At 38.6% G+C, this 24,627-nt stretch overlaps 1 protein-coding gene across 5 annotated transcripts in view; it reads left to right on the plus strand.

The window, feature by feature from the left end:
* The window catches only part of ZNF385D (zinc finger protein 385D), a 575,248-nt gene that overhangs the window by 451,754 nt on the left and 98,867 nt on the right, over positions 1-24,627 (plus strand). For 4 of the 5 annotated variants that reach the window (XM_015568073.1, XM_006770163.2, XM_015568075.1 and 1 more), the window contains exon 3: positions 8,934-9,044. The exons of the other annotated variant lie outside the window; for it this stretch is intronic. In XM_015568073.1, the coding sequence (XP_015423559.1) occupies positions 8,934-9,044 (111 nt within the window). The remainder of the gene's footprint in view (positions 1-8,933; positions 9,045-24,627) is intronic. 5 annotated transcript variants of the gene reach the window in all.

The raw sequence follows: 24,627 nt of genomic DNA on the forward strand, positions 1-24,627 counted from the left end.
TAAAAAAAAAGAAGATGCCTGGTGGAAAAATCGTCTGATGTTGGCATACGAAGTATAAAGAGAGTCCATTAACCATTTGCTTAGATGACCATAGATAATATGAAAATACTGCTTGGTGGCTTGCAGTTGTAGATTTTACTCCCTGTGTCTGTATCAGCGGTTCTCAACCTGTGGGTCGCGACACCTTTGGGGGTCGAACGACCCTTTCACAGGGGTCACCTAAGACCATCGGAAAACACATATATAATTACATATTGTTTTTGTGATTAATCACTATGCTTTTATTTTGTTCAATTTGTAACAATGAAAATACATCCTGCATATCAGATATTTACATTACGATTCATAACAGTAGCAAAATTACAGTTATGAAGTAGAACGAAAATAATTTTATGGTTGGGTTCACCACAACATGAAGAACTGCATTAAAGGGTCGCGGCATTAGGAAGGCTGAGAACCACTGGTCTATATCCTTTGTCCCATATTGCCTCCTGGAGTCATCTCCTACTTGCCTTTAGTTCTAATAAGCTCTCTTCACCTCCTAAGCCTAAAGATTCCTGGTAGACCAGATTTTCCCACTGCTATTGTTAATACCATTCAGACACTATTATGTTTTGACTTGGGGCTTTGATTTATTTAGCAGCTCAACAGACATCTGTTAAGTCTTTGATATGTGTGAGCCATTATGCTAATTGCTGGCTATGAAGAACAATGGGACCCAGGCCTGCCTCACACATCTAAGCACTCACCTGAAATTATTGTTTGCTGCCTCTGAAAAGGAATGGTGATGTTTACTGTTATTGTTGTGAAATAATAACAACAGACACAGTTGCAGTTGTTAATGCTTTCTATGTCAGACAGTGCTGGGATCTGTGTCCATTGTGTATATTTCATTATTGACCACAACCCAACAGTGATTATCACTCCACTTTAGAGAGGCATAGAAACATGAAAATAAAACAGCTAGCAAATAAAAGCAGACAGATTTTAGAGTAGATTTTAACCATTTGTTACTCTTATTTAGGGAGAAAGATTATAGCGGCAAGAACCTAGAATTAGGAAGTGGTGAGTTGGTTTCTTGCCCATTTCTTTTGTAGAATAATTCATCTCTTTGGGCTTCCGTGTAGAATAATTCATCTCTTTGAGTTCCCTCTCAATAGAATGAGAGGGAATATGTGATCACTGGGATTTTTTTCCCCAGCTGTAAGATGCTATGGTTCTTAGAATAAAGTTACACCCAAAAGAATGATCTGTGCAGTGCAATTTAACATTGTGACAAGCTCAGTCTACAGTGACAGAGAAATGCTCAGTAAATGGTGGTACAATCATTTTGTGAAGCAGTATACTACCATTTAATTGGTAAATATAAACCTGAAGTTAAATAAAAGTATACTTCCAATCCACTGTTAAATGGAAGAAAAGGAAAATATTCTATTTTATGCTTCCAGCTATGTAATGAAAGTATGCATTGAGAAGTATAAAGATACACAACTGTTGTAGAATAATTTGACTCTCTTCATTCTCAGTTCCTGGGAGGTAACCTCTGAAATCTTGGAGTTTCCTGAGTGATAAGAGTGTCTTTGTTAATCTCTCACACCTTGGATCATGCCTGAGTTTATGTTGATAAATGCCTCAGGACAGGGGCCAGTCACTAGTGATTAGACTCCCAGCCATGGGCAAACTACAGCCCGAGGGCAGGATCTGGTTCCTTTGAAATGAATAAAACTATTGAAAAAAAAGACCGTCCCCTTTTATGTAATGATGTTTACTTTGAATTTATATTAGTTCACACAAACACTCCATCCATGCTTTTGTTCCGGCCCTCAGGTCCAGTTTAAGAACCCATTGTGGCCCTCGAGTCAAAAAGTTTGCCCACTCGGGGGTCCCTCAGTAGGGCTTAGAGTAGAAAATGTCCTTATGACCTCCAAGGATGTGAAAGGGGCTGAAGATTGAGGTCAGTCATGTGACCAATTAATCAATCAATCATGCCTATGTCATAAAACCCCAATAAAAACTCTGGACAGCAAGGCTTGGGTGAACTTCTTGGTTGGGAAGATGTTGGGACTGTAATGCATCCTGATAAGATGTCTTGATTCTGTGGGGAGAGGATATGGAAGCTTCACATTCTGGATTTTTCCAGACCTCACCCTATTGGTCTCTTCATTTGGCTGATTCTCTTTTATAATGAAACTGTAGTTGTAAGTATCGTGCTTGCTTGGGTTCTGTTAGTCATTCTAGCAATTTACTGACCTTCAGGAGTCATGAAAACCCTCAAATTGGCAGTTTGTCAGAAGTGCAGGTGACTTGGAGACTCTGGACTTGTGGCTAGATTCTAAAGTGAGGACAGTCTTGGTGGAGACTGTGGATGTGACCTGTGGAGACTGCACTAACTCCAGGTAGTTAAGGCCAGAATTGCACTGCAGCATTATAACAACCATTTTGCAAAACTCTGTGGTAGTCTCTATTAAAGAATACCCTACCTAGACATTTAATTCCTAGTTATATACCTCAGAGAAATGACTGCTATGTCCAGCAAAACCCATACTCACAAATATTTACAGTAATTTTACTCATAATAGATTCAAACAGAAAACCCAGATCTCCATCAACTGTAGAGTTGGCAAACAGTCCTGGTATGATCATGCAATAGAATACTATACAGCACTGACAGTGGACAAAAATACAAACACAGTGCTGAATGAAAGAAGCCATACATACACCCAAGAATGCATACTGTGCAAATTACATTTTATGATGTACAAAAGCAGAAAAAATAATCTCTTTTGATAATCTTACAATGGTAGTGATCACTGGAGGGTATTGAATGGACCAGGGAATGTCTAAATTACAGAACATATCCTATATCTTTTTGGGGATGGTGATAATATGAGACTATGCACATGTTAAAATGCAATTAATGATACACTTAAGACGTGTATGCTTTTTTTGTATGTAAGTTATAAGTCCATATAAAACATTAAAGAAAAATGACAAAAATTTTCAAATGGACAAATTTTCAGCAGAAATGGATTAGGAACTAGAGGCCTGGTGCACAAAATTCGTGCACTCGGGGGTCCCTCAGCCTGGCCTGCACCCTCTCACAGTCCAGGAGCCCTCGGGGGATGTCCAACTGATGGCTAAGACATCAGTCAGTCAATCAGACATCCTGAGCGCTGCCCCTGAGGCTGGAGAGGCTGCCGCTACTGCCACTGCACTCACCAGCCATGAGCCCGGCTTCTGGCTGAAGGGCGCTCCCCCTGTGTTGAGTGTCTGCCCCCTGGTGGTCAGTAAGCGTCATAGCTACTGGTCCTTCCACCTTTCAGTCAATTTGCATATTAGCCTTTTATTATATAGGATGTCTCATTAGTGTCTTCTAATGTGTGAATGTAAGTCATATAAACACAAATTTTACTAATTAATAGTTGAAGTACTAAATCTACCAGGGTCTCTACTTAGTGCCACTTAATACTAATGGGTCACAAATATTCAGGACAATGGATATCACAGCACTTACTAGTTGTATGATTTTAGGCAAGGGTCAATGATAGCTCCTCAGTAAGTTGCTAAGATAGAAATAATGCTTATAAACATAAAAATAGACATACTAAAAAACTGTAAGTGCCCTCAGGTATAACCTTTAAAGTTTTTACTTGCCATTGTTATGTAGAAATGCCAGCTGGAGGAGATAACCTTTATATTTCTGGACTTCTAAACTTCTGCCATTTAAGTTTTTATTCTTTGAATTTAAAACTGAAAGCCACAATAATAATAGGAACCTAAAGAGAGCAGTTCTCTTAGAGCAGGAAATGTGAACTCAGGGTTAAGCCAGGTCCTCTCTGATAATAAAGCAGACATCCTAGAGAGGGGAACCTTGAGCTGTGGCTGTTCTACCTGAGGCTGTGCCTTGCACACTTATTTACAAATCAATTTAGCAGAATGCCCAGAGGGGAGGGGAGGGAAAAGCAGGGCCTAGATAAAAATGCAAAGATTCTTAAGCCTGAAATCTAGAAGAACATAGTCATTTGGCTTTAAATTAGGCCATAGGCCGAGTTTGAAATTGATTTTTTTGTCTAGGGTTTGGGTATGCATATTAATAGGTACAGAATCATTCTTTGCTTTTGTTTGTTTGGTTTGGGAGATTAGGTATTGTATTTAGAGAATTTAGCTTTCAAAATCTCCCACTTTAGAAATGAGTTAAATATGGATTAAAATACCATATATATTTTACCATTTCTATCAGTTTTTAATTCAGTGCTGCCTGGAATAGGTGAAATGTATCAAAGCTCTTATGCATCTGATTTCTATCTATTACATTTTTAGTTTAGTGCCTTTACTTTTCTACTGTAGGGTTTACATTTTATTCTTATTTTTATAATGATTTCATTTTTCATATTATCTATGTTCTAAACTGCATGCATAGAATCAGGGATGCTAAATTAAAAAAAAAAGAGAACAATGAGCATTCTAATTATATTATTTTAGAAATTATTTATTTAAAACATTTTTTATTGTGAGGGATCTCAGAGAACTTAATATTTTATTGTGCACTGTGAATGTCCAGGTTGTTATACCTAGGTTTCCTATAACTTATTTTGACACCCTCCCTTTATTCTTGTCTACACTTATTGACATCTCTAGAGACTGGTTTTGTAGAAAAACTAATGATAATGTGCATACACATAGTAAGGTATGATCGTTTTGACAGATCACTCCTATTTTGTTCATGGGGGGACTGCAATCCAGGCATGTTCCCTTGCCCGGAATCGAAACTGGGAGCTTTCAGTCCGCAAGCCGACGCTCTATTCACTGAGCCAAACCGGTTTCGGCATGACTTTGTTTTTGAACAAAATGTTTGATCATTATGATAAATAATGGTATGTGTAAACAAAATGATCAAAGTGGCTGTGTGTATGTTCCTGAGTTGATAGTAGACATTACTTTTAGTTATATACCATGTAGATTCATTTAATTAACTATTTAACAACAGGACTGGTTATTAGTTAGATTTTTGCCCCTTCCAAATTTTTAGTTGTAAATGGTTTTACACATATTTATAGATGAATGTATTAGAGAGGTGAATATGATATGATTTATGTTAATTAATGAAGGCATTAAATTTACCATTTTGTACTAGATTCCTAAAATGATAACAGATAAATACTTGTGTTGGTGTAACTCTAGTTTGTGAATTCATCTTTAAAATATAACTTAGGTGCCTTTTTTGTAAGTACACTGGGAAATGAAATTGTCTCTGAAGAAGAATACAGGGCTTTGCATTGTGAAATTTGCTTTTATAGTCACAGTGATCAGATCATCATTCAATTCAAACAAAAGAATTAAACCTAGAGAATATGCCACATTTGCATGGTGTCTAGTTCCAAAATGCCTCCCACACAAACTTGGAATGAATGTAGTCACTGCTTCCACAGTGCTACTGAAAGATCAAAATAATATGCTGCTCGCCAATATATGATAAAAACTCTGTACTACATTTTAGAGAGCATATTTAATATAAATGAGTAGTTCATTTTTATTTCATAGTATTATTATAAGTGGACTTCAGTATTCCCAAGTGGGATATAGGCATAATTCACCTTATTCCCTGGTAGAAATGGGCCTCCTTTATGTACAGAACAGATGCAATATAACATAACAAGGTAACTACCTCTAAGTCAGTGACCTCTTTCTGCATTTTATTTTCTTTACCTGTTGGCTAAAAAGGGAAATTATCCCCCAGTGGTTTCCGTATCTGTTGTCATGGCAGCATTGTGATGGCAAGTTTAAGGTAATATAGAGGGATCTTGGAAAGTAGAATGAAGGTTGTTGAAACAGAGTCACACATCTCTGTGGCTGTTGGCTTTCTCAGGCTCTGCCCACTATCCATTTTGGGTCTGAAAAAATAGGGGTGATATGGGTTGACAAAGGTTTAGAAGCTTAGTTGGGTTGGGGGACTTGGAGAAGCATGTGTGTGTGTGTGTGTGTGTGTGTGTGTGTGAAAGGGGAGGGGAGAGAGAAATCCTGTACCATTTCCTATTGCCTTTCAAACTACTATTTGATGATAGGTTCAATTTACAGAAAAGAGACTATAACTTTGAATTAACTTTAATGTTTGTATTAAATTGATGAACTGAATTTAGGAATGCGCTTTAGATACGCATTGAGACTTAAAAAGATTATGGAATTCACCGGAAACAATTCAGATGTTCATCAGCTGACAAATGGATAAGCACATTGTGGTATTTCCATATAAAGAAATACCACTCAGCAATAAAAAGGAATAAGCTTCTGATACATGCAACAACATGGTTCATTCTTGAAAGCATTATGCCTAATGAAAGATGCCAGACACAGAAGACCACATGTTGTATGATTCCCCTTATATGAACTTGGAGAAAAGGCAAAAATATAGTGACAGAAAGCAAACCAGTGGTTTCAAAGACTCAGGAGAGAGAAAGGGATTGACCTGGAGGAGCAGAAGGGGACCTTCCCAGGTAATGAAATGTCCTACGTGATAATTAGTATCTCTGTACGTATTGGTCAAATCTCAGCCAATTCTACAGTTAGCATTGGTGAATGTTATTGTATGTAAATTATCCTATATAATGAAGAGGTGATATGCAAATTAACCCGCACGCACTCACAAGATGGCTGCCTATGACCAGGCCGACAGGGGGGTTAGTGAAGGATGACCAAAGGACTGAACAAGCAGGCTTGTGTGGGGCAACCAGGCCAGCAGGGGGGCTGAGAGGGGCAATCAGGCTGGTGGGGAGGAGGTTGTTAGAGGTGACCAGGCAGGCAGGCAGCTGAGTGATTAGGAGCCAGTGGTCCAGGATTGTGAGAAGGATATCTGACTGCTAGTTTAGGCCCATACCAGCAGTCAGACATCCCCCAAGGGGTCCCAGATTGGAGAGTGTGCAGGCTGGACTGAGGGGAACACCCCCCCCCTTCACAAATTTCATGCACTGGGCCTCTAGTATCTAAATAAAACTGGTTAAAAAGAAAATATGTTTGAAATCACTAATAAAGAGGGGGGAAGATGCTAGAATTTGTTCATACTGGAAGTGACCAGAAAAATCATGTAGCTGAGTTTCATTCAGAATGTAGGCAAGGATTCACAAGAGATAAAAACATTTAAAGTGACTGTGGAAGATAAAAATGGTTACACCCATGACTTTTTTGTTTTGTTTTGTTTTTATTATTGTAACTGTTTAATATATAAACCACCCTGCCTAGGATTTAGTATATAGAAGGCACTTAATAAATGCTGAGTGCTGCTATTTAGAAAAGTACATTAAGAGTACCTAGGTAACCTAGTAGTTGTAAATATAGATAGGAACTTCCTCCTACCTACCAGTGAGAAGAGCCCATGAGTCAACTGGTTCTGATGATTTGAAATACACAAAAAAAAGGTGGGGCTTTATCAATGACTTGTTTAGGGCAGTTAACAAACTACATTGTATCACAGGTGGATATTAGAGCATTATTTCACAGGCCCATTCTTAATTTTGATGTGTGTTTGTCAAGTCATGTCTGAAATATTTCAACCCTTTGGGGTCACTGTCATAAGAACTTTGTATCTGATGAGAGTTAAGAGTTCCATCCCTGGCCGGTCTGGCTCAGTTGGCTGGAGTGTTATCCTGTACACTGTCGGTTCGAGGTCACGGGTTCAATTCCCAGTCGAGGCACATATCTAGGTTGTGGGTTTGGTCCACATTTGGGGTGGGTACTGAAGGCAACAGATCAATGTTTCTCTACCCCTTCCTCTCTCTAAAAATAAATAAGCATATTTATTTTTTAAAATGCCATTTGAAAAAGAAGGGTTCCGAAGTTCGCAAGCATTCACCAGAAGTCATGGCTACATGTGTGACATTTAAATCATTTTGAAATGTTGTTTTGTGTTGTGTTGTTTTGTGTTGTTTTTTTTGACCACACGAGATATTGATAGTATGCCAAGGACTACAAAAGGAGTGTGAGGCTCATGGTAACCTTGACCTCACATGTACTACAATGGGGAATCTGGAAGAGCCAACATTTACTGACTTCTTAGTGTGCCCAGCATTGACTGTGCTACGTTAATTTCACGAATTATCACTTTTAAACCTCATAACAACCTTAACAGACACAGATTAGCAAAGAAGTTGTACATATAGCAGGAAACAGATCAAAAATGTTACCTGACTCTAATAGTTGAGAACCACTAACATGGACTGTAGGACAGAGCTTGATGAGGAGACATTATGTTTTATTAAAGCTGGATTATTGATATTATGTATTTGGTGTCACTTGTCCTGTCCTGGGAAATGGGATGGAGTGAGATAAATGATATGTGGCCAAACTCTTTGAACCTCAAATAATAAATCCACAGGATATCAGTATGTATTAGGGAATCAATAATTTGTTATTGATTGCATTGATAGCTCCATATATATTTGAATTCTTAGAAAGCAGGAATTGTATACTATATTCTTGAGGTAGAAAAGATATAAAGCATAGCATAAGGTTGGATAATGGTGCATCATTTATTTTCAGAGCTGATCCTCTGACCAAGTCTATTTTCCAAGCCCATTTAGGCCAATGGTGCAAACAAACTTCTGTGTAAGATTGCTGGCATTTATAATAACTTGAGTTTTGATAAACCTTTAATTATATTTTAGGATTATCAAACTGAGACAATTGTTAATCCTAAGTGAGAAAAACATTTAGTATGCAGACTCTAATGGGTACATTTATTATTCCCTTATCATAGTGAGCTTTGAGTTTTATTGTTTTCTATTTTTCGACAAAGTAGAAATGCCATTTCTTTAAAAAAATGTTTTTTATAATGTGAGCAGTAGATTGTAGCTGTACAGATTGGCTTTTTAATGAAGTAGGCAACATTCCAATGGAACTGACAAGCTTTATTTCTATTTGTTGTATTTTTTTTCTCATTACAGATGGACCCGATTCAGAAAGCTGTAATAAATCATACATTCGGGGTTCCTCTTCCTCATCGAAGAAAGCAAATCATATCATGCAACATTTGCCAGTTGAGATTTAATTCTGATGTAAGTTTATCATTTAGTGTGCAGTTACAAAAAATGTATTATGCTGTTCTGATCTTGCTGAAGAGATTTCTTAACCATGTTTTCTCCAATAATGGAGCACACCAAAATTCAGAGATAATATTTTAACTCCTTATATGCTTTAATTTTGGAGTTTATTATATTATGTTTGGTCGTTTACTCAGGAAAAAACTCACATATATAATCTTATACTATACTTCCTGTTTAATGGTATTGTTTTAGTCTCTTGAGAATGCTAAATGTAGGTTATAAGCTTTCCTTTTGGGGAATAGTCAAATACAGGACCAGTGAGGTTTTTAATAAATAACACCTCTGAAATAAGATAGATATCAAATTATATTTCAAGGTCAAGATTTTGGCTTGGTAAATTCTATTTGCCTGCCTTGGTGGTACCCAGTTTCAGATCAGTCCTGTGTCCTTAATTATTTTTGTGTCAGAGCCCTCAGTTTACTGTCCTAGAAGTATTATCACTTTAACAGGGGTCCTAACAACCTCAAAGCCCCTAATAAATAAAACTGAAGTGGAGAACATGGCAGATGTTAGACAATTGTAGACTGACCAGTGCTTTGCAAATTATTCACAGTTATTTGCATCATTCATATCATTTCTAAGGATCAGGGAAGACTTGGTTCATCACCATGAAGTTAACTTCGGCCCGTGGCCAATGTGAAAAATACTGCTCCTCGCAACCTGCTTTGGTGTGGAGTTGGTTCTGAGAAATACAGAAAAGAGCTGGAATGTTGGTTTGGAAGGAATAGGAATTGACCACTTTGTGGATACTCTAACCAGTGGTCGGCAAACTGTGGCTCGCAAGCCACATGCGGCTCTTTGGCCCCTTGAGTGTGGCTCCTCCTCAGCCTTAGGAGTACCCTAATTAAGTTAATAACAATGTACCTACCTATATAGTTTAAGTTTAACAAATTTGGCTCTCAAAAGAAATTCCAATCGTTGTACTGTTGATATTTGGCTCTGTTGACTAATGAGTTTGCCAACCACTGCCTAAGCAAATACAGAACCTCATCCTATCAAAAAGGCCCCCCCCAAGGTGTCAGCGTCTTGTCCCTCAGTTGCTATGCACTGTGGAGATGACCAACAGATCTGGGTTCTAGAGAATATTTGGCCATCTAGTATTTAGTCTCCCTGGCAACCAGGTCCCTTGGATGCTCTGTGGCGAGGATAGCAGATAGTCAGGCACAGGAAATAGATGGGACATAACTAGAGTGGCTTTTTTCTTCTGTGAACACATTTCATTTTGTATGAAGATCACTACTGTCCTATGAACTCATACCTACCAGTGCAGCACAATCAGCAGGTAATTTTATAGCATTCCCTCTCTCGGCTGAAAAAAGAGAAGAGTGGGTTCTGCACAGCATCTGGAAGGTATTTGCTGCTGTAAAACAGTACACTAAACATACTGCATTGGACTTGGAGGGGTGGCTTTTGTTTTGTTTTGTTGTGTGTTTTTTAATACTGAACACATTGGTTTGAATTTTAAGAAATCTACTATAGTTTAATTTGTTAAGCAAGAGTCTTTTCAAGGGATCAATATTACATAGTACTCTCTTCCAGCTATTGTAAAAAAAAAAAAAATGAAAAGGAGGAGTCTGACATATAAATAAGAGTTCTGAACTCAATACTGCTGATCCTTGAACAACACAGGTTTGAACAGCTTGGATCCACTTTACATGGATTTTTTTAAATAAATATACATACCTTACTGTATATACATTTTTCTCTGCCTTATGATTTTCTTATTAACATTTTTCTCTAGCTTATTTTATTACTATAAGGATACAGTATGTAATACATACAACACGTAAAATATGTATCAATCAACTGTTTATGTTATCAGTAAGGCTTCCAGTCATCAGTAGGCCATTAAGTAGTTTTAGGGAAGTCAAAGTTATACACAAATTTCAACTCTGCAGGGCTTTGGCTCCCCTAACCTTCATGTTGTTCAAGGGTCAACTGTAATTGCAATTTTGATCAGTTTTTTAGTAAATATAGTTTTTATTGATTTCAGAGAGGAAGGGTGAGGGAGAGAGAGATAGAAACATCAATAAGAAAGGATCCTTAATCAGCTGCCTCCTGCATGCCCCCCACTGGGGATTGAGCCCGCAACCTGGGCTTGTGCCCTGACCTGGAATTGAATTGTGAACTCCTGTTTCGTAGGTTGATGCTCAACCACTGAACCACACGGGCCAGGCAGTTTTGATAATTGTAAACATTTAGTGAACAATCAGATAGTTTTGTGATTTTGATTTTAAGCGGCTTCTTCTTGGTTCCCTTTCTTCTTAAATCATACTGATATTTTACTCATCTGTTGAAAAAACCTCCTGCCAACACTTTCATTGTCAATATTTTCCTCTGTATTAGGAAAACCATCTGCCACATCCGGGCTAGCTCCTTTGGTTGATTATCCCCAGTGATGGATCCCTCACCACTTTCAGACAGCTATTTCTTTTCTTTCTTTTTCTTTTTTTATTATTTATTATTCAGTAGATATTAATCAAAGTCATGTTTAAAGATTTTAGAAATATTGCCAGGTATGCGTTAGACAATACATATATTTTCCATATGTGATTATTAACATAACGCAATACAAAGAACATTAACATACTTCTTTTCTAAAATTTAATTTTATTTCCATGGTAAGAAAGAATAGCAATTTATTTTGCTAATAAAGTTTCAAGGTGATGGAATCAATATGTATTTATTAGGGACAATTGCTTTTCATTCTCAATCTGGGTCATAATTAAGCAATTGCAGGCATGACCATTCACTACATGATTACTGTATTAATCTTCTATTGCTTATGCAAACAAATTATCACAAACCTAGTAGTTTAAAAAAACACCACACAGATGTATTATTGTGTAGGTCTGGAGGTGAGAAGTCAGACATGGGTCTCACTGGGCTAAAATCAATGTGTAGGCAGGGATATATTCCTTCTGGAGACTGTAGAGGAGAAATCAGTTCCTTGTCTTTCTTTTCTAGTTTCTGGAGGCTGCCCTGTTTCCTTGGCTCATGACTCCCTTCAATCTTCAAAGCCAGCATGACTGACCAAGTCTTTTCTCTATTACTCTTCCGCTTCCCTTTGCCATGATTAGGGACCGTTGTGATCACAGTGGGCCCACCCGTTTAATCTATGGTCATTTTTCTATTTTAAACTCAACTGATTAGCAACCAAATGTCATCTGCTAACTTAATCCCCTTTGCCATGTAATATAACATATTCATCATTTCCAGGGATTAATGTCATTAATAAATACCATTGCTCTGCCTAGCACAGATAGTCATTCAGATGTCTGATTTAGATTTGAATTGGATTTTATAACCCCCTGAATTCATCAGATAATCACTCAGTCCAATTTTGTGGGTCTGCATAAACTGAACGCATGTGAATTCACTGCCCTCACATTTTTCCTTATCTAGAACTTGAATGTAAATTCATTATGCAGTGCTAATTTTTAAAACTGAAGTTTTAAAAAAATCAGAAGACCCGATATAATTGAGTTTATAAATGACATAGCAACATTTTAACTGTGATTTATAAGCAAAACATAATTACTGCAAAATTGAAATACAGGAGTAGAAACCCCTTCAGAGACTTTAAAAATATCTCTGTAGTATTATTATGTCAATAAAAGGAACTAATGCGCTAGAAATATTATTTTTATTTAGTTATTGACCCAGTCATATCCATAACTATTAATTTTTATATAATATTTAAAACTGAACACCAAGATCAATTGGATTGATTATCTGTTCATTCACATATAAGAAAATAATCTTTAAATAAAGGGAATATATATATATATATATATATATACACACACACACACACACACACACACACATACACATACACATATATATCATATTGGATCATTTTAACCTCAAGAAAAGACATTATAATCCCAGTACAACCACCTCTTTGTTCTTTTCTGGTAAATCTGGAATTTATCTTCCTGTTTCCATTCTTAAATATAGAATCTTTTTGGAAAAGCAACATTGCAATTCCCTTGTGTGCTTGGTTGAATCCTCTATCATGTAGGAAAGTATTTTTGCCTTATGAACCTTTTTACATTTCAAAGCCTTTTCCCTTTCCAGGGAAAATAATAGTTTGTAGTTCTTTTCATCTCTGCATCATGAAAATTCAATTTCCTTTTCCTCTAAGCTTTTATTTATTTTTTAACCCTTTACATTATAAACTTTGTAGTTTGGTGTTATGCTGTACCTGTTTCCTGTATAGTTCATTTTCCATTTTTGGCCTTGCAGATATCTTTTTAAAATCCCACATTATTTTGTATGTAGTTTAAATCAGTTTGCCTTCTCCTGATGTAGGCTGTTCTTTGAAAGAAAAAAAAAAAACTATTCTCAAGATTTATATGAAACACACATGGAATTATGCAAAAAGCTGCCAATTAAAGACTGAAAGGTTGTAATTTGCCCAGTTATGTTATCAGCATTCTAAAATAAGCATAAATTAGCATTGGCCTAGGCAAGTTATTAAGTATGCCTTTGAAAGACAACTTTTAGCAGGGCCGGCGTGGATGTAGGATTAAGCGAGGTGGAGAATGATTACTCAATGACTGTTTATAGAATGGAAAATAAGATCTCAGACCCCAAACTAAGGAGTCATAACATAGTAGCATCTAAGAGTCACTATGGCTAACCTCTTAACAATAACATTTCATAATATGTTAGAAAAGAAGAAAACTTCTGCCAATTTCACATGTGGAAACTGAAGTGTGGAGAGTGTGGGAGATTTATACAAGGTCTCACAGGGTCATTGTCCGCTTCTCAGATGTCACTGCCTCATCTGGTCCAGGTAGGCCAGCAAGTCCATCCTGAAGTTCCAGCAGATCCTGCAGCGAAGGCATGAATGGAGACCTGTGTGTTTCCTGCCCCGTCAGGCTGTCTCAGAGAGAGGGCATGAGGCCTCTTTCTCGGTGGAACTGATGGGATGCAGGCAGAGCTGCTGTGGAAAGTCATTCCCAGCCCAGGCTGGGCTTCATCAAAGGATGCAGGAGGGCTCTCCAATGGCTTCAGTCAGATTCAGTCACACCCACAGTTCGGTCCTAAGCACCATGAAAATTAAATATAAACTCAAGTTACTTAACTATAATACAGTAGCCACATGTCCTTTAGGAGTCAGGACTGTCAAGCATTGATTAGTTCAGGGGACTGGGATAAATCTCATTAGGGGATCCCATTGTTTACAGGCTTCTGACCCCTCTAAAGGGGGATCCTTGGGATCATCACCCACAGAATCGCTTCATTGCCAATGGTGTTATGACATAGACATCATCGTTCCTGTTCTGCATTTTAGAACCCAGAAATGTGGTGAAACTAACCAATAGATCTGAATGTAATTCACATCTCTGTCCTAACGTCCATAACCAAATGTGGCCATATAAGGATGAATATGAAGGATCTTTTTTTCCTACCAAATGACCGAATTAGATAATTAAAGTTTCTTAACCTCATGTCTTAAGACACATCTTTTACATGTTTAAATCAACATATATTTGGGGGTGGGGTTCTGATATTTAAAGGAAATACTACTTAGATGGGGAGAAAAACAAAAACTAACGGTGATTGTATTGGAGTGGGAGAACTATTCTTTTACTTATTTCTACTTTTTTTTTAATTTTCTAAATTCCCTTTATTATAAGCATGCTTAAATTTTATGAAGGGATTGTTGCATCTTCTATTATGCTTTTTAAACTGCATGTTTTGTACCAAATTATACATTCCATTTTCAAGGCCTCTGTTGCAATTTTCTCTTTCCTCATGTGTGTCTAGCAGTGTCTGCAGTCTCAAAACATGTGCAGGAGCGTTCATAGATATTATCATTGTCCAGATTTCAGCATTTTATTATATATCCTAGGAGAAAGGATAGTAAAAATGTATGCACGGAAGATATGCATTTAACCCCAAACCTAAAATAGCATATAGGGAAGCCAAGTGGGATGGTAGGGAAATCATTGGATCAGGAATTAAACTAATTATGGTCTAGATCTGTCATCTCTTGATTGACTGTGTGTCCTTGAGTCTTCATTGAACTTACAAGTTCCACAATCATTAGTTCACTTGACATTCAAAAGCACCAAGGACAAGCAGGATGGTTACTGGCTGAAATATAACCACTGTCGGATTATAAGAAACTTTGAAATGGAATGGCACCGCCTCTGGAATTTGGCATTGGAGACTCATGTAACTAAAGACTAGTACAGTGTTAATTTTTCCCAAAGCCAACATCTCTTCTGATCATGAGTCCATTTAGAGCAAAATAAGTGAGTCCATGTGCTGGAGCCTCAGGATTCTCTCTGGTCTTACCATGTTCCCATATCCCAGAGGAGCTGATGATGGAATGAATGGCTCATGGGAGGTAGAGGTATGGCACCAGCTTGCAGATGCCACCTGTTGATGTTGTAGTTCTGTCCTATAGGATGTCATGTGTGCTCTGAGCCAGGGACGGTGCTGCCATGGGTCTAGGCACCAGGTGTGGCTTCTCTGGCTGCTATACCTAAGTACCCCTCTCCTAGTGTTTGCTTCCCTTCTCTTTGACTTTGAACTAATTCCCCTTTAGCTTCAAGTAGCAAGAGTGACTCCTGTTATCTTCAATTGAGCTCGACTGGTGTGCTTACTGATCAGCATCTCAGGGATTTTAAAAACAGAAACTTTTAAAAACAAAAACAAACAAACAAACAAAAACCTCTTGATGAGTCTTAAGTTTGCAAAGTTTGAAGTCACAGACAAGCATTATTTGTAGTAACTACAAGGTAGGATACTTTGGGTGAATAGCTTTAAAAAAAACAAAACATTGTACTAGTATACTTTTTACTACATGGAGGTGGAATAGTATATTTGTGTGTGTGTTTAAATATATTTTTATTGATTTCAGCAAGGAAGGAAGAGGGAGAGAGAGATAGAAACATCCATGATGAGAGGGAATCATGGATCGGCTGCCTCCTGCAAGTCCCCCACTGGGGACCAAGCCCACAACCCGGGCATGTGCCTTTGACTGGAATCGAACCTGGGACCTTTCAATTCACAGGCTGACGCTCTATCCACTGAGCCAAACCAACTAGGGCTCAGGTGAATACCTTTGAAGGAACTTGGCCCAGGCTATGGGGAAGCTGAACACCCCACGATAGAGAGCACTTATCTTATCTAGTGACGGGAATTTGACTGCGGGATGTGGAGGAATTGGGTAATCGATGGGAACTGGGTAATTGATGGTCCTAGAGGAAATTACCTGGATTCAAATTCTGCCTCACTAGCTATATGGCTATGGGCAAGTTCCTTTAACTCTCCGTGCCTCAGTTTCCCACGTGTAACAGGGGGAGAAGAATAGTGTCAACCTTATATACCTGTTTGAAGATTGAAAGGATTAACACACATAAAGGGCTTAGAAGAGCCATCTGGAGCATAGTGCAGTGGACACACAGCAAGTGTGAGCTATTTAAAATGCTTTATCTTCCATACTATGAAAAATTCTCTCTCTCTCTCTCTCTCTCTCTCTCTCTCTCTCTCTCTCTCTCTCTCTCTCTCTCTCTCTCTCTCTCTCTCTCTCTCTCTCTCTCTCTCTCTCTCTCTCTCTCTCTCTCTCTCTCTCTCTCTCTCTCTCTCTCTCTCTCTCTCTCTCTCTCTCTCTCTCTCACACACACACACACACACACAATCTCATTTGCACTCTTTCAAAATAACTTTCATAAGCCAACCAAGGCCCAGAGAGGGTAAGTGACTTCCCCAAGGTCACACAGCAAGTTACTAACAAAAGCATGTCTGTAATGTGGACTAAGGACTCAAATCTGATTTTTCCTGTGTTCTGAGCATAGGAGCTAGGTCACACCTGGCCCCAAGGAAGTCACACACAGCTCTGAACCCATGGGCCTTGAGGAGGAAGTGATTCATCCATGCCCTCTGCTTCTAGAAATGGTGTGTGTTCAGAACAGTGTGACTGTATTTTTTGCCCCTCAATTTCTTTCCAATGTTTTTCCCTGAAATTGCTCTAAAACTCCGGGTCCCCATGGAAACGTCAGGAAAGGCTGGCTATTGACTCTAAGTGAAATTCTGCTAAGACTGCTCCCTTGATAACAAATGGATGTTAAAAGCCTGGTCCCAACAGATGCCTGCTGTATCTCATGGCCAAAGCCACATTCTCCCAGGACTGAGGGGGTGAAAGAGACAGTGCAGTCTCTAGTGCTGGGCAGTGGTGGTCAGCGTGGGGGAAAGGGGTAAATGTAACCTGAGCCCCAACTGTCACCATCAGGAACAGGACAAGGTGTTTCCCAGAGATGTTTATAACAGGAGGCTGGGGCGATTTAAAAGATAAAATAAGCCCTAACTTGTTTGGCTCAGTGGATAGAGCGTTGGCCTGTGGACTGAAAGGTCCCAGGTTCAATTCTGGTCAAGGGCATGTACCTTGGTTGTGGGCACATCCCCAGTAGGGAGTGTGCAGGAGGCAGCTGATTGATGTTCCTCTCTCACTGATGTTTCTAATTCTCTATCCCTCTCCCTTCCTCTCTGTAAAAAATTAATAAAATATATTATAAATAAATAAATAAAAGAAAACTTTGTTCTGGGTGCTGAGCCTGCGCATCGGGGGCAGCGCACAGCACCTGAGCCCCTTCGCGCTGGGCAGCAGCCCCTCCCCCCCTCTTTAAAAAAATAAAATAAGATAAGATTTAAAAATAAGATAAAATAAGATAAGATAAAATAAAATAAAATAAAGACTAGCCATTCCTTACATGTTGTAAGGATTATAAGACATAGCATATAGGCATTCTATTCTAATAAAAGCCTATATGGACGTCACGCCCTCCTGCCATGATGCCCTCATGCTGTAGCAAGCCATCACCAGGAGGCTTCATGCACAGCTGGCGTGCATGGGTGGGCAGGGCTGTGTGTGCAGCGAGGCGTGTGCAGGTGGGCGAGGACCTGACTCTGCATGCACAGTGTGGAGGCAGGACCCCTGGCTCTAGCCGATTTCTTTGGGGCAATCCATCAAGGAGCCCCAGATGGGAGGGAGGGACCTACCTCTTTGGGGAGATCAATCGTGGGGCTCACGCACTGTGAGAGGGCACAGGCCAGGCTGGGGAACCCCACCACCACCACCCGGCCCCGAGTGCACGAATTTCATGCACCGTGCCTCTAGGTGGAGTATAAACTATATAGTGAATGAAATGGAGAAGTCATTTTTTTATTTTATGGGATAAACAGTGCAGTTACAATTGGTGTGTGGTTTTTTTTCTGAATGTTAACTTCCTTCTTAAGAAATACAAACGTTTGAAGACTCTTTTGTATTTTTTAAGTATTCCAAGGAGTCTATTCAAGTTAAAGTGTGTGTATTTAGTGCGTTTTTTTTTGTTGTTGATTTGAGGTTCTCATTCCTTGTAAATCTTTACCTTTTACCTCTTAATAGCCGCAGGAGCAGCCTGTCCCCAGCAAGCAGCATGTATTAAAAACTCTCAACCTCTTTAAAGTCTGTTGCTGCTGCTGCTAAGTCTCAAAGGATCTGAGGGACCCAGTTATAAATTAAATCTTCACGCAGCTTGAACCGTCTCTTTCATTAGAGACTGTCCTCTGTGAGTCTCCAGGACTGACAGAGCTATTTAGAGCTTTCCCCCTGTGCACCATGGTTTTCCCACCCAGGGCTTTTCTTCTTCAAAAGCAGGTCTGTGACAGGGCCATTTGGCTTCTGGGACCCGATGAGGTTCAGTTGGGCCATAAGGTCACCCTATGAGGCACTAGCGCTGGAGTATGTGCCGATGGACTGCAGGTTGTGGCTGAGTTTGAAACAAATGGCTAGCATGTCTCTTCGGATGATTCTCTGCGTGTGCATTGGACACCATTTCATCCTTCAGTGTCACTAGCTTCTACTTCTTTAAATGGAACCTACATCTCTGTTGGAATTCTTAGAAAGCAAAAGTTGAACAGAAAGACCGAGTGAGAGATATTGGGTCTGGCTGCTAGATATTTTAGGAGCCCAGGGATCTATTTAAGCTCTGTGCTTCTTTCGCAGGCTTTTAAAAATGAAATTTCAATGTTGGGACATTATAGGACTCTCTGATTCTAGCTTTGATGTTCCAGAGTTTCATCTGTGGATGGAATGAAGAGTAAGAGGCTGAGAAAAGTGACATTTTTATGAAATAGTCCATATTTCTCTGGGCTTCTTTTCTTTTTTTAAATTATGTTTTTATTGATTTCAGAGAGAGGAAGGGAGAGAGAGAAACATCAATGATGGGAATCTGATCAGCTGCTTCCTGCACACCCCCTACTGAGCCACATTCACTGGGCTCAGCTTTTCTTTGGAAACAAAGAAAAACACAATAATAAAATTCACCTTTCTATTGAATTTTCTTAGACATGGAAAATTTGACCTTGAAAAGTTAGAAAGAGAAAGTTGGTTTTAGATAGGTAAATCTATAATTATAAAAGCATAAAATGCTAATTAAACCTGATGTCCTTCCAGAGAACCTTCTGGACAAAGCTGGGGCTGCAAGGGAAGCCCAGGTCCTGGGTGCCTGCCAGGGGCCGGAGGTAAGCCTGGGTCCTGAGTACCAGAGGGAAGCCAGTGCCGGCAGCTTGGAGAAGGAAGGCCTACTCTTGCACAAATTTTGTGCATCGGGCCTCTATTCTATATGTATAAAAGCCTAAGCAACCATTCAGCTGGTTGCTATGATGTGCACTGACCACCAGAGGACCAACGCTCAATGCAGCAGCTGCCCCCTAGTGGTCAGTGTGCTCCCACCAGACACCAGGCTCACAGCTGGTGAGTGCAGCTGTAGTGGCCTGAGCCTCTCCTACAGACACTCCCCCTGCGCACCCCTCCCGCATCTGTAACAGGACCTGCATCAGGACTGACTGGATGCGAGCCTGCGGCCACTTCTCGGTCATGGATACACTGGTATTGCCCTAGGACAGGCGCGCAGAGACCTCAGCGGAGCGGCAGTGAGCCTACAAAGCAGTGGTGGAAGGCGCATCAGGGTCGGGATGAGTGGAAGCCAACATGGCGCCTGGCCTGGGCTCAGGCTCCTGCCTGGCCACCTGCCACTTCCTGCACTACTACGTCCATCGTCCATCGGGGGATGTTGGGCTGCAGGTTTCCGCCTGATCTCTACAGGCCATGCTGAGAGACCCCACCAGTGCACAAATTTGTGCACCAGGCCTCTAGTGTGTACATAACCTCTAGTAATCAAAGAGATATTTCTATTTCTATGGAGTACTGTGAGCACCTCAGAGAAGTGCTGTGTATTACGACTAAGAGATGTCTAGGAAACCATTCTGTCCATTTTAAAGACTATATAGATGGGAAAATCAAAGGCCAGAATATGTAGTTGACTTTTTCAAGGTCTTTAAGCTGTTGAAACAGATGGTAGGACTGGAAATAGGACTCTGAAGTCCCAGCATAGCACTTGTATTTATCATCTAAAGTGACATGCCCTCAGGGAAATTTGATTTTGAAATTTGCATTGGATTAGTTGATAGTTTTCACTTAAGACAATTGATCACTTAAGTTCTGTTCACAATACAAAAGTTAATCAAGGTTAGTACCAGTTGCACACTCCTAGCTAGATTGCCAGTAGTGCAGTTAGCTAAAATAGTGGAACACATTTCAGAACTGAGAACCACTTAAAGGGCAATAACATTGTAGTAAGTATTGAAGGGGGCATAAGGGAATCTGTTTCATCAAATGCTACCTCTTAACTGCGATGAATTTGTGGAGAGGGTTAAGCATGGGCAAAGCATGAAAGGAAAGAATGTGATGGGGTGGGTACTGCTTGTTGAATCAAGAGATATGTTTCCAATTAAATGAACGAAATGTCATCCACATGTCCCCAAAAGATGAGGCAAGAAGCTTATTAATCTTGGGAAAGCTCTGCAAGTCTTAGATATCACTCAATAAATGTTGAGTAAGTAAATGAATGAAGTGCTCAGGACCAGAAACATTTTTCATGTAATAAGAAAAATTAAGGTGGAAACAGGACTCTCTGAGTTGGCGTAAGTTTCACTTTCAGTGGGGCCATTTAGAATAATAGCTACATTTTGTTAAAAATGGAACTTGAGGTTGCCCTTTCCCCGGTGCCTGATTTTTCTGCAATGCAGTGGACATCCTAAGCAACTGGTTCCCTAAACCCTAAAAAAGAAAATTCACATGAATCAAAAGGGAAATGAATAAATGGAATTAGATTGTAGTGCAGCCTGGAAACTTATTCTTACAATTTTGAAAGCTTGCGACCTTTGAATTTTTAGTTATTAAAAAAAAATCACTATGGTCAAAAATCCCATATTTTAACTTTATGATTATACCCTGAAGAGCACATTACTGTTTGACTAGTGAAGTATTTATTAGCCATGGAATAAAAATCCTTGATATAATCTAGTTGCCCAGAAATTGCTTATATATCTAATATAAATGCCATCAATTGTTTTATATCTCTTTTGACAGCAATATATATATAATCCTTAAAGTATGGCTAAGCACCAGCAAACAGTTTCTACAAGTATTGTTAGAAACTGGATTAGTAATCACAAATACTTGGAAGTTTCAAAAATAAAATTTGTTTATTCTTTTTCATTCCTTGTAGTCACTATCAGATCCCTTGTCCTTTTGTTCTGTTTCATTATAGTTTATTTGAGCATTTAATAAATCACCAGTTTCACTATAATCCTGAGAATTAGGACACGATAGAGGGATTTGGTCTCAGGCAGAGGAGCAAAACAAATTGAGAAAAAAGGTAACGCATATCCGTGGCTGTTATTGAGTCATTTTGGCTCTGTGACCCTTTGTATCCTGCCCTTCTTAACAGTTGTTATTTGATATTGTCTCTTCTACTAAGTCCCATATTCTCTGTATTAATTAACTAGAGTAATTGTGATGAAATACATTTACTTTTCTCAAGTGTCCACATGTCCAAAAACTTCTATATAGATGAAGTAAACCGACCCATTCATTTGACCTTCTTCACCTTCAAAGTTTCTTATGATGCCTGGATTAAGAGTGGCTATTTGGTTTCATCATGAGCTTAAGGAGAATGAAGTTGTACTGTGAATGCTGTACATCACATACTACATATGCATTACATTGCTGGAACTTCTTTTATGACATTAGAACCAGAACTTGAAAAGATGGATGCATTCCTTCATAGTCTATGCTTCGCTGCTTAATCTAGCTACTGTTTTAGAGCACTGTACTTATACCCAAAATTCTGGCCCAGATTCACCTTTCTCAAGCCTGCCAAACCTCATTTTAAATGTAGAATACTGCCTCTGGGATCTGTTGGCTCAGTCCAAATCTATGCTTTGATGTAAATTGAATCTGATAGTGGTAAAGGTTGCAGTCATTTGGGGAACTCATTCTTTGTAAGGAAGGAGGGACTTGAGGAGGGCAAATGGAGGCATAATATGGCATGAAAGTTTAATTTTCTGTGTCCCTGCATGATTTTTCAGTGGTAGCTTGAGAAGCAGAGAGATAACTTTTAAGAATCACACATGTACTTGAGCATTATGTGGTATACCTTTTACTGGGCCTAAATGAGCTTTGAAATTCCTTACAGAGGAAACCAGTGGAAATTGGTATATGGCAAATTTATTCTTATCAGGTTTATTAGAATATTAGGTCTGCCTGTACAACTTTGAACCTTCTATTAGATTCCTTTATAAATAAGGTTTCAGGAGGTAGTCTCTGAACAGGTTTTATCCATTTTCCAGACAGAGCTTATTTTCTCCGCATCAGTGAACTTGTCATGATAATCAACTTTTTTGTCCCAACCATCAATCACTCTTGATTACAGTTGGGGAGAAGTTCTGTTCTGTTGATCAGCTCATCAGTGCACATAATATTACACCTGGAGGCCAGTACCAATCATCCCTCCATGGGAAAAGTATTTTCCTTCAAGGCTTTTTGTGGATGGATTTATCATTTACATTTGGGTCTCATTGAGTCGTCATGTCTATCTTTAGACCCTGTTCTTGCATAGAAAAGATTCTCCAGAAATAGCTTTCAAAGTCTGGTTGATAATTTGTACTATATTATTAAATCATGCTTTTGCCTTCTTAATACAAAAGAATAGCTTATGATCTATTGTTTCCTTATTTTTATATGAACTTTTCCTCATTCTCACTGTTGTTATTGTATGGTATTAAAATCATGTGAATTATAATTCAATGAATATTCAGTACTTCTGTAAGAAACAGTTTAGCATATGTTTTACTAGAATGTTTGCAAGTCTAATTTTGTTGATTTTTAATGGTTTCCCAAGTTAGGCTTTTTGTTTATGTTTTAACTTGGGCTAGGGAATATTTATCTTTAATTTTCGTCTTATTTTAAGTAACACTAACTAGCTATATTCATGGTTTAAAAAGACATTGAGAACTAAATGTTTTAGAATCAGTTGCTCAAAGTCAGCATTGCTCTTAGCTGTGTCTGTAATATATGTTATATGCAGTAAAAGTATTTCTCCCCTCTCTAAGCCAACTCATATTTCTTAAAGCGGTAGCATTTTTAGAGCAGAACTAGAGTAATGATAGAACATTATCATAGTAAAGTATTTATTGGTTTCATAAAGTATTTAGAATAAATATCCGATTAAATAAACATTTAATATGTCTTTTGCATATGCCACAAAGACGCTCTTTTTCTTGTATTTTGTGGTATTTTTAATACTTTATAAAATACAGAGCAATCATTTAGAGATGTATAAAACACAATTTTAACATGTAGAGTGCAAAGTATAAAGAAAACTGAGTAGAATATGAAATTACAAGATAACATGGATTTGATTACAAATTATGCCTCTCTATTAAAATAATTAGAAAAACTTAATATTTCTTCTATGAATGGACTTCCTATGGTAATGATATTTTATTGATATTTTTAGAAAGGGAGGAAGCGCAATGCAAGAGAGATACATCAATTTCTTGTCTCCCATATGCACTCAGACTGGGGATCAAACCCACAACCTAGCTAGGTATGTTCCCTGACCAGGAATCGAACTTGCAACCTTCTGTGCGTGGGACATTACTCTAACCAACTGAGCCATACCAGCCAGGGCTATATATTTCTATATTTGAGTGAAGTAGGACAATAAAGAGAAGTTGCTATTTTCATTTGATACTGATATTTAGATATTATTAATTCTTGCTTTAACCTCTGAAACAAAACAAGGGTAAATGGTATTAATTGATGAGAAAGTGGCCCATGGAAAAACATTAACCACACAACACTGAGATTTGGTTTTGGAAAATTGAGCAAGGAGCTCAAACTAGTTCACTAATACATGAACGGTCTTGGATCTTCCCTGAGAGGAGCTGATCAGTTTTGTCAAGGAGCACTTTGTCATTATGTGGATTTAATAATTAATGTGAATGTTTTATTGCACCTACTCTTGTCTCTTTTTATTAGCAGTCAGCAGACTGAAATTTGTCATGAAAAGTAGTCAAATTAGTTCATCTCTTCTTATCCAGAGAGGTTCTCAAATGGTTTGCCATGAGGAACTTGTCATCTTAGCCTCCCATATGATTTTTATACTTTTAAACAGTATATATATAT

The sequence above is a fragment of the Myotis davidii genome, unplaced genomic scaffold (genome assembly GCF_000327345.1).
Source record: "Myotis davidii unplaced genomic scaffold, ASM32734v1 scaffold962, whole genome shotgun sequence".
Classification (NCBI taxonomy): Eukaryota; Metazoa; Chordata; class Mammalia; order Chiroptera; family Vespertilionidae; genus Myotis; species Myotis davidii.